The sequence below is a fragment of the Crassostrea angulata genome, chromosome 3, assembly GCF_025612915.1.
Source record: "Crassostrea angulata isolate pt1a10 chromosome 3, ASM2561291v2, whole genome shotgun sequence".
In the NCBI taxonomy this organism is placed as follows: domain Eukaryota; kingdom Metazoa; phylum Mollusca; class Bivalvia; order Ostreida; family Ostreidae; genus Magallana; species Magallana angulata.
In genome coordinates, this window is record NC_069113.1 from 48457827 (window position 1) to 48475200 (window position 17374).

General features: G+C 30.1%; 1 protein-coding gene across 1 annotated transcript; it reads left to right on the plus strand.

Annotated features, from left to right (window-relative positions):
* The first annotated feature begins 1807 nt into the window (after positions 1-1807).
* On the plus strand, positions 1808-15396 carry LOC128175116 (uncharacterized). The gene is made up of 6 exons (XM_052840526.1): positions 1808-2020; positions 3985-4299; positions 4433-4723; positions 7799-8030; positions 13817-14245; positions 14511-15396. Exons 1-6 carry the CDS (start codon positions 1810-1812, stop codon positions 14569-14571), a joined length of 1539 nt encoding a protein of 512 aa, XP_052696486.1. The 5' UTR covers positions 1808-1809; the 3' UTR covers positions 14572-15396.
* Positions 15397-17374: the final 1978 nt, after the last annotated feature.

A 17374-nucleotide genomic window follows, 5' to 3' on the forward strand; every position in this document is an offset into this window, starting at 1 on the left:
CCCACCCGCCCTTGCTTTTGATGTTTATTGGAATATTATGTTAAAATATTGTTCTATTTTGTAGAAATGAAGATAAAGAAGAAAACAATGTATTTAGAATTGTGTAATAAGTAAACTGCACTTAAGAACGCTTCACATCCTAATATACGTGTTTGTGTTTTATTTTATAAATTATTTATGTTCGTTTGAGTGGAACGAATAAGAACATAATACCCGCTACGAAAGTAATGAATTTCTGCACTTGTAAAATCCGTATGTTTATGGAGTAACCTTCCCCTATTTAATTTTGGAATCTAACAAAATAATTTAATTCTGGTTGTAACGCGCTTTCTGATTGGCTAAACAATTATTTTATCGTATAAAGAATGTTGCCTACGTCATAGTAAGACTAACGTCAAAAACATATCAATACGCCTGACGTAACGTTTGAATTTTGTACAATTTTACGTCATCTTAAAGGTCAAAAGATCGTTTATTGCTTATAATTTAATTTTTTTACTCTTTCATTATCTAGAATGAAGAGTAAAAAAATTAAATTATAAGCAATGAATTCAATATTCATTAGTTTTATACGTCGATATAAAATGGTTTGAAACAGTTTACGCTTTTTAATAAACCGCTTCGCGGTTTATAAAGCGTAAACTGCCCCAAACCATTTTATATCGTATAAAAAAATTAATATTGAATTCATTCCTTAAATAAAAGTGTTCTGCGATAATTTTTCCATGAACTCGAAATATTAAATTATGTAATATGCAACTGAGGTATTAAAAATAAAATTTTTATGTATAGCTAAAAATTAGCAGCAAAGTCACTACCAGTCACGCGTTTCCCCTGGATTCTATATGAAAGTGCGTTAAGCTATCAAAGTATAATAAGTAACACAGTGTGAGATACACTGAAAACGAAAGTGCAGTGTAGTTGTACAAAAATGTGCAAAAACGCTTCCTTAGCATTCCCATAACTATCCGGCGCAGTGTTTTACTTATATCGCCTTTAGGTATTTTTTTTTCACAAAACAAGTCTGTATACATAATAAGACGTTTAATACTTGGTTAAATGCGAAACTTACTTTTTTTAACGCATATGAGTTTCAAGTTGCAATATTAGATAGTAAAGAAAAGATTTTAAAAACGCAAGAAGCTTCGATCAATAGAAGCCCACAAGCTTCGTTAAAATCCAAACAATTATGTTTTTTCAGTCATTATAATTTATGTTTACATTACATTGGTTCTAGTGTGATGTGGTCTTTGTAATGAAAAACAAGCAAATATTCCAACTGGTTACTTTTTTAAACTACTCATATGTAGTCTCATATATTGAAAAGACGTTGTAAAGATTTGTTGATTGGTTGGCCTAGTGGAAACGTGTTGGTGGTTTTGATTTTTCGGTCGATTACTACATGTTGAATATATTTTTGTTTTCCTTTTTTAATAAAATAATAATTAGAATTAAAAAATTATAGATATATCCATCTGGTCTTTCATTTTCTTATAACTGTGAGTATGAACGCATCGAAGGGACAGGTACCGTATCCAATTTTAGGAAAAAGGTTCACAAGAAATAAATGGATAGGGCGCTATACCTCTTTTCATTTTCGAGAGATTAGCTCATTCAATATCGGTGTTTGATATTTACCTTCTATTCAGCAGGCATGGGTATAAAAGTATTCAACTCGATCAATTGCTTTTTAAACCGCGATTTTACTATTGACGTAATAGAGCATGCATGATTTTACATATTGATTGAATTCATGTCAAAACATTACGTGCTAACTGTCCCGGATCATAACTCTTTAACTCTTCTAGTATGGAGGAAGGTAGAAACATTCGTGAACCCCTTTTAAAGAGAGAAGGAGACGCAAACGATGAAATCGAAAGATCAGGGAAATCTGTGTTACAGTTGGCAATTGAGGAAAAGGCAGATAGAAAAACAATTGAATCGGTTATCAGATCTGGAGCAGATATAAATCTTCAAGATAGTTTTGGAAATACGCCAATGATTAGTTTGACGTCTGTTGGTATGTATTAATTTGAATCCATGGTATTGGTTTGGAATTGTTTAATGATATCTTGTTGAATTTTGTCAATGTGTTGGTTTTCTGTCCTCTTAACGAAAGTATCAACCCACTCCGCCTCCCACCTAATTGTTCATTAGGGCTAATTGTGTAAAAAGTCATCTTGGAGAAGACAGTACATTATATATTTGTACATGGATTACAGTTTAGATCTTCCAAACTAACTGTGATACGTGGGTTCTTTATGAAAATATAATAAAAATATTTTATTTTTCATTTTAAGATAGCTTGATTTTTCTTATCAAATTAATAATGTACAGCTTAAATTCCTATCATATCTAAAGAAAAAATTGTCGACCTTGCAGCCCCCTTTTGTCCACGTATGATTTGTGTATTTTAAATTATTTAAAATCATTATTTCAACAAACATCTCAACAAATATTCGAGTTTTGAAAACCTCAAATTCTTTAAATGCTGCTTCTCGAGACTGTAGGTCACTTGGTCTTCGAACGTTTTTCTAGTGTGAACTTTAGAATTCACTTTATTTGTTTCGTGTATAATCCAGTTTAAAAACAAATCAAACAAACAAATGGTATCAGCATGATTCTGTAGGTTTAAAAATTCAATTTGAATAAACTATTTAGACCAATTTCTATCTTTTCTTAAAATTATCTTGATATTATCACATTTTCTATTTCCGTTCCGTTCCGTTTCCGTTCCGCGGTTTAGCAAAACCCACAAAAACGTGAACAATGGCTGTTGTACAATAACAAGCGAGTATTTTCAAAGATATTATTGCTAAAATTTGGGATGGAAATTGGTTATATAAAGAAATTAAAAAAAATATTTATAGTTTGAATTATTATTTAGTTATAATTTCAATATAGTATGACGTTGAACACAAAAGTAATATCCAATTCAAAGTTTCAAAACCTTGCTTTACTGGTGGCTACATATGCCAGTACATAATGAATCGACAGCCACATGTATGTAAAGAGTGTTACAAATTTTTGGAGTTATCAAATTATAACGCAAATAGAAAAATAAAAGTAACATATATCGAAAAATTTAAGCGAGATTTTAAAATCACGAGATGTTGTTTTCGCGATATTACGCGGATATTAATCCCTCACGTTATAGAAAGGCGGTCTTCATCAGGACGCCTGATATATACGTATATGCATATACATAGACCAAAACACAAAGTAGGTATACTAATTATAATTATGTGTTATCATGTTCTTTCACATACATATAGTAAATTACCAAGAAAAGACACCCCCCAGCAAACACAATTATTCCTTGAATCCCGCACCCAAGAAAGAACAACGTTTTGATCGAGAGCATAACAAAATTGTGACATGAAGCTTATTATTAAGAACGCCACTCGACGAAATTTTTGCAACAGTATGTTTAATTTGAGTTTGTGCCTGTTCATTTCGCGCTGTGTATGTTGAATTTAGTTCGTTTGTATCGTGCTAAACCGTTGATTTTTACTTTATCCTCATTTATCTTTGCAAGGAACACTGTTTATTGTACACGATTAGAATCGTTTATTGCGTAAAAGGTGTTGTTCATTGTCTTTAGTTCATTAAATTTGCTCTTAGTGATATTTGTTTTGCAATTAAATTGTTGTTGATCATGCATTTTATTTCTTTCATGTTTTTATGATCATTGAAATTAGAATAACTATTTGTTCTATTTTGCGGTATTTTGCTCCTTCTATCGCTTATGGATTATTTAATATCATGATCAAGAAATTTTGGCAACATACCTTACTGCATTGTCTTCACTATCGTGCCACTTCAAGCGATACTCTCAATCAAATTTTAAAGAAATGATGCATTTTCAACTAAGTAGCAGCTTATTAATAACCGTGATTTCCCTTTATACAGAAATGTAACTTAATTATGATTGTATATCTACAAACAGCATTTATTTAATATTTCTTAATTTTCTTATTTTAGACCAACTGTATGGTTTCATAGATGCAGGCATTCCAGTTGAGGAGATCGAGCAAAAATACAAATTCTCTACTTTAAAGTTTGTTTTGAATTCCCCTCATAAATCCGAAGATGTACAATTCTTCCTGGAAAGAGGAGCAAATGTCCATTTTTACAAGGACGTAAAGGATGGCGATGGTTCTTTACTAATTCAAGCTGTACAAAGCATGTTTCTGGAACAGGACGATGTAAGGATTCTAGTAGAACATGGTGCTGATCCTCACCAAACAGACAGTTCAGGGTTAACAGCACTTCAACTGATATGCAGAAACAGAAAATGTAATGTTTCAGATTTAAAAAAAATTGATTAATAAATGATACATATGTAATCATAAACATTTTTTACGTGAACCTGTATTAAAAAAGTATATTTTTATCAAAACAGTAAACATAAAACCCACGTTTAATTTAGGTGCATATGACGGCGTCCTTTACCTTCTGGAACGGGGAGTTAGCCCAGACGGATGTTTGCTGAATGTTATTGAAAACGTTTCGAATTCTGAGAACAAAACCCATCTTGTAAAACGACTGCTTGAACGTGGTGCTGATCCAGACGAAGAGGCTAAAAATAAGAAGTCAATTCTAACCGTTGCTATCAAATACAATCTGACTGAAATAATACAAGAACTTATGTCCCATAGAGCCGATACCAATTTCGAAGATGAAAATGGGGTTAGTTCTTTAGCATTCGCAATTCAACATGGTAAGTTAAATTTACGTATTTATATTCAAAACATTGTTAGAACTACTGCTTTAATGAAACTTTTCTTTTATCATTGAATTTCTAGAGAAAAAAACCCATTATGATTCTTTTGAACCTAATTAAAACAAGAAATCAATGAGACAATTTTACTAGTGATACATGTATCCCCGCTCTGATGTGAATATACAAAAACAAGCAAAGAGGACCGGAAGTTAACATCAAATTTGATCGTACCAATTAATAGTACCATTATGGCATGCATAAAAAATTATAGTTTAAAAAGTTGCTAAAAAATTTTTGACAAAAATTTGTTGGAAAATATAGAGTCAAAATAAAACAAAAACCTTATCATGGTTAAACTGATTGGTACAAAAATGAATCCCAACATATGACACTACATACCTTAACAAAAGTGTGTTACAATTTCAATCGTCCACAATGAATAGTTGTTGAGGGTTCTTTGGCGAAAAGTTATTCAAACATTTAGGCTTACAATAAACAAAGTCGTCATTTAACAGGTAGTTGACGTCTGATTTGTTCGAAAACTGCATCCCAAAATATGACATCATTAAAAAGTGTGTCTGTAGTTTATAATTGCTGAAAAAATGCGACAGACACGCAAGCGTAGAACAATTTACTCCCTCTCTTTTGAAGCGGGAGTATAAAAATATAAAATATATAATTTGCAAAAAATATAAATAAAAGCAAGTAACCTTAACAACCAAACAAAATTCCATTGATAAATCACAAAGGGTCACAGGAGCAGTGTGTGTGCGTATGTGTGCGAGTTTGCAATAAAAAAATAATGAAAACAATCCAACGACAAGTGCGCTTCAGTTTGTGATATTAATATGTAAAAATAAGGTTATTTATTAATTCCAGATACTCTGCTCTCTGACTTAATATATTCTATGAAATTGATGATAATAATAAAACTTCGATTGTTGTTTTATTAATCGCTTTAAATTAAACCATGTCTTTTTGAGCTAGTAGCTAATAAACAATTTTTTTTTAAATTTAAAAATACCTACAAAAATTTATGCTCTTGGATTGAAATATCTCTAATTTTAAAAAAATGCTTTTAAAAAATCTTTTTGAAAAATAAAATAAGATAGAAATGAGGAAACACAGTTTTGCAAAACAGATATCAAAAAATAGATTTTGTGCAACAGTTTTAAAAATATACTAGTCCAAATTTCCTCTATTTATTTTCTAAACACAACTATTTTTATATCATTTTGCAAATATCTGAATGATGTTAACAGTTATTAAACATTTATTGATGAATACAATTTGTATTTACCTTTAAGTCCTTGTTCTTCTGGTACTAAAATAATATGAAGTCAATGATTTTTTTTAAACGCACCAAATCATACCTTTTGAATCGTTAGACATATAGACTTTTAAACCCCCCGGAAAATGACATCAACAGGAGTTACAATGCATAAAAAATTAAACTTGATACAAATTTAACCTCTGAATTCTAATTCTTCAAATTGTAACATATATAGATGAAATAAAACACAGTTGAACATTACTAAAACTATCTTACCAATGTAACCATATAGCTATAAAGGAGAGACATCTGTTTTTGTTTGTAAAAAAATTTTTTTTTATCGTTTTTGTTTTGTATTGCATTGTATTATGTCATACAATTATCTGCAGGATAAGTAAGTTAAAACCAACAATACATCGTCAAAATTATATTGACTAATATATTTTAACTTAACTATTGTTACATGTACTATAGCGCTATCATCTCTTCTAGTTAAACACAGAATTAGAAATATTTACTTCGCATTCCATAAATTGATAAAACTTTCAAATCCGATAACAATATGAATTAATACTTAACGTGTTTAGAACAAAGGGTTTACCCATGATATTGAAATTTTGGCATTCCGAATTTGACACCTAAAACACTAAATAAACAACATTGTTACTTTGAAATTACTTTTAAGGTATCCCACTCCTCAATGTTGTTTGTATCAAGATTTTCTTGAGAAGTATATCATTGAAATTTGTAGACAAAACAAACTTAAAAAATACAAAGATAATGGGGGATCTGAGTTATGGCCCATTTAATTTGACCTTTTTGCACCTAAAATGCAATTTCATCCTGATTAGGATTTGTTGTCAGTATTTTTGATGAAGCAAACTTATTTCTTCAAATATTGTTTTTAATTATGCACAATGGTCACACTGAATAGAGGGATTACGAAAAAAAATTGTACAAAGCTGCAGGAATTTTTGTGTGACCTTTTTGCACTTAAAATAGACAATTTTTTTAATAGTTACAATTTGATTTGAAATAAAAACTTTTTGAATATCAAGAATTTTATAAGATTAATTCAGTTTGCATAAATATGTATTCAGTATCATTTTGACATAATATAACATGGGGGTCAGTGATGTCAAATTTTAGATATAGGGCTTCAAAGGTAAAATTCTCGCAAAATTTGGCTTTAAAAAATTCAGACGTTCTATATATAAGCATGATTTTATGCTAAACGGCTATCACAATCTCAAGATTTGATTTTGTACATGTCACACTGAACCTATAAAATATTTTACAAACCTATCAAATGTTAAAAATGTGAATAATGAATAAAGTATAATAAAAATAAAAGTATATTGAAAATTCATAAAATTGCTTGTTTCTGTCATTTTCGTCTAAAAAACCTTCCGCACGAAAAAATAGTTCCCCAAAAAACTTGTTTGTTTCTTGAATTCAAATGGATTTTCTTTATGAATGTTGTGTAATTATGAAATAATAATCTATCAGTGGTGATTAAATAAAAAAATACATATTCATTTTAAATATAATGATCATCTGCGCAATGAAATCAAAACATGAGGAGTGAAATACCTTAACTTCACTTTCATAATAATAAAGACGTTGTGAAAATCAACAATTGTCTTTATATTTTATATAGAGCTAGCTATATATAGAAAATTATCCGCTTAAATACAATGATGTATTATATAAACCATAAACAAGTGTTGCGATGTACATGTATGTTGATCATTTGACAATAAATATTCACAATAATTTGCCTTCTATGTTTCTTTTAGATACAAGAGACAATGAAATAAGATTTTTAAGATCACTACTGAAAAATCCTGCACATGTCCTGAAATGTTGTTTCATGACCCAAATTAATTATTTTGCTATGAGGAGCAGCCAGATAATTCCAGATGAATCATTTTCAACGCACGACAGATTTTATCGCCAGATCGACATAACTGGAATTTTTCATCTCCTTGTCGCAGGAGCAGACTTTATTATTGACACAACTTTATTCAGGTACACACTAAAATGTTTTTGAAATTCTGAAATGGTGTTTAAAAGACAATTATACTAGGCAATAAACTAAAAAACTCCTTTAATTTTCTTTAATATAAACAAGAATTCCCATGGTTAGAATAACCGTTATATTTATCTATACTACTATATTAAAATAATAGACTCGAATTTTTGGGCTTTAATACCGAGAAATCGGAAAAGTCTTGTCTTTTCTTTTATATATTTTGAACAGCATTGGTACTTGACGATGACCAATTTGTTTTTATTTTTTCTTAATCAAGCTTCGCTTATTAATATGTTAATAATCAACGAAAATTCCTTTAAACAATCCGGAAATCATCTGGATTTTTTGTATTTTACAATCCTGCGCATGCACATTACATTCACGCTTAATCACGGGAGGCTCTTTATGTTTCCACAATATCACATTTGCATGGATATTAAACTCAGTTTGCAATATATTCCGTTCATTAAAAAAACCCCACCAAAATAACAACAACCGGGAGATAACTCTAACTCAGTGCATTTAATATGAGTGTTTTGAATGTCAACATAGTGTGTAAATTAGAATCGAGTAAAAACGTAGATTATTTTAACTAAGCAGTGTGTAGTGAAATTAAAAGCATTATTGTAGGCTTAAAACTTGGTTATGTAAATGTCAACAATACGGTGTTTCGATGTATCTATTTTGTCCGATATCATATGCAATGTCAACCCGTGCACGCACGGGTCTAAGTCCAGTTTTTGTTAATTTTTCTAACGAATGACTCATCTTTCAAAGTAACTATGACCTTTTTGTATAAACATATCAGTAAACATCTTTTTCAATTCAAGTAAAAACATTTTTGGAGTTGATTTAAATCAACTCTCCTATGCAGTTACTCTGGCAAACCGAAAGTGAAACAGTGTTTGGGCCTAAGCACAAATCATCACCGCTGACAAAACTTAGTTCTTGAAAATAATCGATAAATCTTATGTAATGTGTGATGAAGCATTGTTTTTCAAGGAAACGTATTTAAAGGTTACCTTTAAAATAGTAAGATTTTAAATGGTACGAACAATTTAGAAATGTTTGTAGCCGTATGTATTCCTACGCAATAGTTAAATATAGTCTTGATCAACCAGACACTCGGCTGTCTCCGTAAATCTCCGACAAGCAGAGAGTCTCTCTTTTGATTGTCGGAGATAATCGGAGACAGCCGATGATCTGGTTAAACAAGACTAGAGTTCAATATTGCTTGGAGCCATACTATAAAAAATCAATCAATAAAATCAACTCCGTCAGTACATCAGTACTTTGATTTTGTTTTACTTCCTCTGTTGAACATACACTTGAAGGGGCATGGTCACGAACTCACGATTTTGGTCAAAAATTACTTTTCCGATTTTAATATTTACAATGCTACAGAAAGGCATTTTCAATAGGCAACCGAAATTTGATTGTCATTTGTTGAGTTATAAGCAAGTTACAGAGTTTGAAATTCTTGGTATGTAAACAAAGCGTTTGTTTACATTTTTAACGTTGAAGTAATAATTTCAGTTTTAAACCTAAAACGAATGTTTTAAACGTTAGGAACTGCTTATCTATGCTTAAAATAAATAAAAAGATATACAAATAAGCTGGAAAAAGAATTTTTACTGGTATATTGAACCTATGTAGACAAAAACAAGGCACGAGTCTTGTTTACATCACAAAGAATTGTGAGCCCTGTATCTTGCTTATAACTCTACGAATGACTCTCAAACGTTATTTGATCATTAGAAATGCATTTCCAAAGCATTGTAAATAATAAAATCATAAAAATAGAATTTTATCAAAATCGTGACCATGCCCCTTTAACATGTCTTATACGTATTAGACATTGCTTTAAATATAATTCTTTACATTATCTAATTTGAATGGTCTTGTTTACTCCGGGTTTGAGTTCTCAAATCGCTTTGTTATAAAGTTCAATGTAATGAGTAAAACTTGTTCTTAACACAGATCGTATTTATGAAATAAATTATTATTGACATAACATTCCATATTTTATTTTATTATGAATAATGCTGTAACTAAAATCGACTTTTAGCCAAACAAAAATTAATATTTTAGTCTATATAGTTTTGCATATTTTTTGTCGGTTTAACCTTACTGAATTATTTAAAAAAATCGTATGGCACGAATTACAGAAATATAAAAAAAAAAAAGCTTCAAAACGATATAAGACACCGTATCTCAAAGTTTTGAACACTGACCTCATAAAAAGTTAATGCCAAAAGAATAAGGTTAATATGAAAGTTCATTACGATAAATGTTTTTATATTATCATTATTCAATTTATGTAACATCGGATCAAAAATGTGAAGTGATTTTAAAACTGATAGAGGAAGTTCGGACTGGAATATTTTTAACAATTGTTGCTAAAATTTAAATGCTTTGTATTTATTAAGTGCCACTACCATTGATAAACTGTATTTCATTGATAAAAGTGTTTTATTATTTGTAATATTTCTACAATTAAGAAAATCTCAATCGTAGGGTAAAACCTAATGGGAATTTTTTGATTTTAAAAAAATATTGAATGGCCATCAACTTAAAAGGTAGATCATTGACCTACTTTTTTTGAAAGTGAAAATTAACACTACAATCAAACTTCTATAACATAATTGATTGTTTTCATTATCATCAATGAATTTTTTCTTCTTAACCAATAGTTCAACATTAATTATATTTTTGTATATTCAAATGCAGAGGTTTATGTCCTAATTCAAATTGAACCATTATAGATGTTATAATTTTCTGAAGACCTATTATCTTCTTGCAATTATCTAAATGTACATGTATACTAATTCACTGGATGGGTGTTATCCCACATTAAATCTGTTATTTACAATATTACCAATATATGAATTACCCGTAAGTTTGCCACTCTGTGACACAGTAAAATGACTTCATTTTGGACAGTGAACAATTTATAGCATATCTATTCTGTGATGCCAATATACTTTCTGATATGTTAAAGGGACATGGTCACGATTTTGGTCAACAATTATTTTTTCGATTTTAATGTTAACAATGCTTCAGTAAGGCATTTTTCATAGGCAACCAAAATTTGAGTGTCATTTGACGAGTCATAAGCGAGTTACAGAGCTTACAATTCTTCGCTATGTAAATAAAGCGTTTGCTGAAGTGAATATTCCAGTTTTAGACCTAAAATGAATGTGTTAATCGTTAGGAACTGTTTATTTATGCTTAAAATGAATAATAAGATAGACAAACTAGCTTTAAAAAGATTTTTTACTGGTATATTGAACCTATGTAAACAAATCAGGGCACGAGCCTTGTTTACATGACGAAGAATTGAAAGCCCTGTATCTTGCTTAAAACTCAACGACTGGCACCCAAATTTCATTTGATCATTAGAAATACATTCCTAAAGCATTGCAAATAATAAAAACAGAAAAATAAAATTTGACCAAAATCATGACCATGCCCCTTTAAAACCAGTGCTGGCATTAATATTCAAGATAATTAAAATCTTCAACAACATAAATACATTCGCCATTCTTCAAAAATAATTGTTTTAACCTTTGGTCAAATTCTATTTTCATGTTTCAATATTAAGGACGTTAATTACTCAGGGTTTGAGTTCTCAAATCAGGATTGTTAAAAAGTTCAATGTCATGAGTAAAATTTGTTCTAAATACAAAATATATATAGAAAATGAATGATTATTGAAAGAACATTTGATATAATAACTATATTATGGAATTAACAATAATGTCTCTGTGGATGTAACAAAATTTGTCTTTTAGCAAAACTGAGGAAATTCGGACTAAAATTTTCAGATTTTGTTTTTCATTAAAATATTTTTGGTAGTACTATAATATTTAAAGTTAAGATTTTATTTGTTAGTCAACATAAGTTTGCATATTTTTTGTTGGTTTTATCTCGCTTCTTTGTTTAAAAAATCTTATGACACACACTACAAAAACATTGAAAAATAGTCAAAAATGATAAAAGACACCATATCTCAAAATTTTGATCATTGAACTCATATAAATTTTATGCCAGCAGAGAGAGGTCTAATACTTAGTTTAATACTTTAGATGTTTGGGCATTATCGTCATTCAGGTTTTTGTTATATTGAATCAAACATGGGTAAGGATCTGAAAACTGATAGAGGAAACTTGGACTTGAATATCTATAACATTTGGGAATGAAAACTTATCTATTTAATGTCACTGCATTCAAAAACTGTATTTCATTTATTAAGAGTTTAGCAAATTGTATTTTTTTGACAATTAAGAAAATTTCAATCATAGTGTAAAGTTTTTATGGATTTTTCTTAAATTTTCAAAAAATATTCATAGGCCATTAACTCAAAAAGTAGGTCATTGACATCAGTGGATTTTTTTTTTTCATTTTTAGTACGTTGAAGTAAAACTTTCAGTTTTAAACCTTAAACAAATGTTGAAAACGTTAGGAACTGTTTATCTATTCTGAAAATAGATAAAAAGATAGATAAATAAGCTGGAAAAGTTTTTACTGGTATATATTGAACCTATGTAAACAAAAACAGGGCACGAGCATTGTTTACAGGACAAAGAATTGTGAGCCCGTATCTTGCTTATAACTCTACAAATGACTCTTAAATGTTATTTGATCATTAGAAATTTATTTCTAAAGCATTGTTAATTAAGGATAACGTTTACTTCGAAGAATTTCAAGTTCTATAACTCGCTTATAGCTCAACAAACGGCAATCAAATTTCGATTGCCTATTAAAAATGCCTTTCTAAAGCATTGTAAATATTAAAATCGGAAAAATGATTTTCGACTAGAATCATCACCATGTCCCATTGATATCTAAAATAAATCATATGATATATGAATCTGATAAAAATTGAATACATAATCTTTAAAGCTGCTTGGTCCGATTTTATATTTAATTTTGTATACGTTTCTAAACGATTATTATGTTAAGCATGTTTTTGACCATAGACTTTTTATTAGTTTTCCCGGTCAATTAAGCCATATTACAATTAGAAAATAATCTAACAAGTTAATTTACAAAACAAACTTTACTTAAGAAGGTACCGCGTAATTTCGCCTCATATAAAACTCCCCCCCCCAACCACGTCAGGGCGGGTATGATTGTATTTCGACTTGGACATCACAATGAATAAAGATGATAATGTTTTGGCAAAATAACAAATAAACCTGTGTACATTTTGTTCACTTATATTACTGACGTTTGTTTTGTTTAATACAATCGATGTTAGAATAAACCAAATCAATTCGGGGATGAAACCAAACGGTTCCCTTTTCTAAACATGCCTTATGAAGATTTGGTTTGGCTTTCTTTTTTGTGTTCTAAAAACGAAATTATTTTTCCTTTATTTGAACATATATAACTTTAAAAGAAGACAAATTCTGCTGGCGTAAATAGGCGACAGACCATAGCTTTCTAAGATAATTGGTGCGTATTGAAATACTTTATACTGCAATAGCCAATAAATCGGACCATGCAGCTTTAAATTCAGATATTCCAACACCTCTGTTGTTCATTAAGAGATTTGGGTCGGTCCAGTTTTTGACATATAGATCATAATCCTTAGATTGCCATAAACACAAATCAATGAACATCGCATCTATACCTTGCCTACATATCTAGAAAAATATATTTGGCATTAAAATTACATATATTTTTCTTTAATTTAAATTACATGTATTTTAAGATAAAAAATACACAATCATTATTAACACTGATATGAATAACTACCAATGCAGATATTTTACAGAGATTTGGACCTGAAGTGTTTTCTACAATATGGACTTTATGAACTTGTACTACTTCTTATGGAGTGTGGATTCAATATACCAAACACTGTCTCTGAGTTAGAAGACATGGACAACGAGCTATATTTTTTTCCAGAGAACACGTACATGGATGAAGATATAACGCTCTTGAATGAAGAAATGTATCATGTACATGTGTCCAAAGAAAAAAAGTCGAACTTATTAGCCCTATTAGAAAAAGGAAAAAGAGAGCCAAAAACCTTACAACACCAGTGCAGGACCAGAATTCGCAGAGAACTTGCAGTTCATGGTCAAAGTATTGTGCCTCTCATTGAAGATTTACCAATAACAGATATATTGAAGTCTTTTATGAAGTTTAAGCATATTCGGACACCTTTAATAGAAAATGTGTCTGTGGATATCTTTTATAGGTAATTACACAAATCACGTATGCCTTCTTAATTCATACGTACATACTCTATACACATGTTTAGGCATACGTACAATACGTACTAAGTTTATAAGAATGCTATAATTTTTTTTATACCAATCAGAAGTACTGCTTTTTGGTATCTAATCTAGATGCGTTTCAATTTGGGTAAGAATGTCATTTTATTATGTCATTTTCCATTTCATGGAAAAATAGGAATTTCTTGTTTATTATCACGTGCTAAGTTTGATTTTTCTTTTGAACAGACATCTCTTATTTTCTGACGTTGAAGATGAAGAAGATGATCCATATCATGACAACGATTAGATTGTAAATATGTTTTCGATTGTGATGATCATTTCCACAACAACGTCGACATTTTTACACAGAACAGATTCATTCTAAACGTCGAGACTAATGAACTTTAACAACTTTTATGGAGACAAGTAAAATCAGAAGAATGTAAAATAGGAATTTTAAACCTTTGAAATGATTCACTCGCAATCATTGTGGTTTTTTTTGTTATTCACGCGTGGCTCTCAGATTTTATTGCCATTTGTAATTTATAACTGGGCTTCAGTCAGTGTGATATTCACTTCCTCTTAGAAACGTTTGTAACAAGTCTCACAGCAGAAAACCTGTTACAGCCATCATGTTGCTGTCTTTTAAAATGCATCACTGCTCCCTATACATAGTTGCGAAATCTATCAACTCCATATAATATGACCTGCATATTTTTCTTAGTGTTGGCTAAGTCTCTTTTTTCGTACTCGCAAAGGTTTTACTTGCGTGTAGAGGGTATAAATTGGTGTGCATAATAAAATAACTACCCAAATAAATAACTAGTTAGGTCAAAAGGCCAGACGCTCACTGTCATTTACTAACTTCTGAATCTGTCGCACCCTTGTTAGATTGATTTAAATGGTTGAATAACAAATATAAAATGTACTGTTATAAACTGATGTATTTTCTATATGGGGCATTCCCCGTGTATGTGCTACATGTGTTATATATATATATATATATATATATATATATATATATATATATATATATATATATATATATATATATATATATATAACACAATGTCATAACTTATGTATGTTCACATGAGGACGGACGTTAAAATCCAGAACGCGCTAGTGGATAAAAAATATCTTTGGAACTGTTCATTTTCGTTTTTTACTTTTGATTATATATATTCGTTTTCCCTTGGACAGAAATGTCACACTTTCATTGCTTTAAATATAGCACGTGATTGCCTCATCTATCTCTATATTTGTTCGGTGAGAAATAATATTAGGCAATATGGCTGTCACTGGCCGACGCTTCGCTTACCCACATCGATATATCATAGAATTAAATACATAAACTGCATGCCGTAAGTTCTAAAAGTAATTGGAGTAGGTGCCTTTTGCCTTTTAGTTGCCTTTTGAAATTCTTTAGAATTAGAGTAGTTGTCCTTAGAATATTGACGTCACATTGTTTTGTCTGGAGGAGAACAAAATGGCAGCGTCGAAATTTGCTCAAATCTCTGCAGAGGAAAGGGAGAAAACATTTAAAATTGAATAGCAACAAAACATTATAAGTTAGCATGGGTGAAGCAAAGATTTTTAAAGAGTATTTGAGAGGTGAGATTGAAATTTTGAAGAGTTTAAATGAGTTAAATTGGACGAGATGTTAGACACCTTGTACATGACTTTGAGTAGATCATCGCTATTTGTATATAAACATGTCGCTTGATAGTCCTCGGGGAAACAATATGAAAACACTTATTATGTTAGTTACTGACTCACTACGGAAATATATATTGGGTTCATCAATCTCATTGACGGCTCGGCTTCGCTTTGCCATCTATGAGATTGATCAACCGATATTATTTCCATAAAAAAAAATATATATAATATATATATATCCGTAGTGAGTCAGAAACTAACCTTATATATATATATATATATATATATATATATATATATATATGTGTGTGTGTGTGTGTGTGTGTGTGTGTGTCTGTGTGTGTGTTAGAAATAAATTTTGATTTCTGTTTCACTTTAATCTTGATTGTATATTCATTTTTATATTTTCTGTAAAACTGATTTAATACATAACATTTTAGATTATAAAGCACACCCTATTGAAAAAATAAACTTATTTCTAAGGTGGAGGTACCATGACCATACCTTACGAACTATTTATGTATAACATGTTTTCTTCTTTATGATATATTAGCACTTAAGGCACTATGAAAAAAATATAACATGGATACATAACTTTATTTGTTGTAGGAAAGGTTTACTAAATATTTTTTTTTCAAATAATGCAATAATCTAATAGTTTGTCTAAAAGAACATTGACCATCTGAATTGATGGCATATTCACGAAGCTATCTTAAACGCAAGGTATGTTTTCGATTTACTCTAATGACACATCCTAGTCTTATGATGGTTTCTCGAAGTCATCCAAACTTTCGATATATCATTAAAACCATCTTAATTTTAAAATATTCCAACAGCTGTCTTGCCCTTAATTAAATCAACAGTAAACATGTGTGCTGTGAACTACCACTTCTTAAAAGAAGACTGATATCTGAGAAAGATACGGCATTGATTATTTGACTTGATATACAAGTACCTACTTATACATTTCTGTTTTAATGTTACGTGATTATTATAAATGATAGAATAAAAAGACGATAAATAATTAATTTGCCCTTACCAGCACGGATCCGGTGTTTTTTAACAAAGGGGAAAAGGGGTAAGAGACCTTTTGATGTCCACTTCGAAGAGGGGAGGGCTTATTACTTTGTTGCTGTCCGGCTGTCTCTCTGTCGGTCGGTCCACCAGTACTTTCCGTTCATTTTCTTCGCAGAGGTTACACATACTGAATTAATATTCAGTATTTACATTTATAATAAGAATATCAAGATCAAGTTTGGGTTTGGATACGTTGGAGCAATTTTTGACATAGCTATGCCCCAAGAACTTCGAAAAAGTTTTGGCAGTTTCTGTTCATTTTCTTCCCAGAGGTTGTACACACTGAAATGAAATTTGATATTTGATATACAGATTTATCATAAGAATAGCTAGATTAATTTCGGTTTTTGGTTCGATGGAGCAAGTATAGCAAT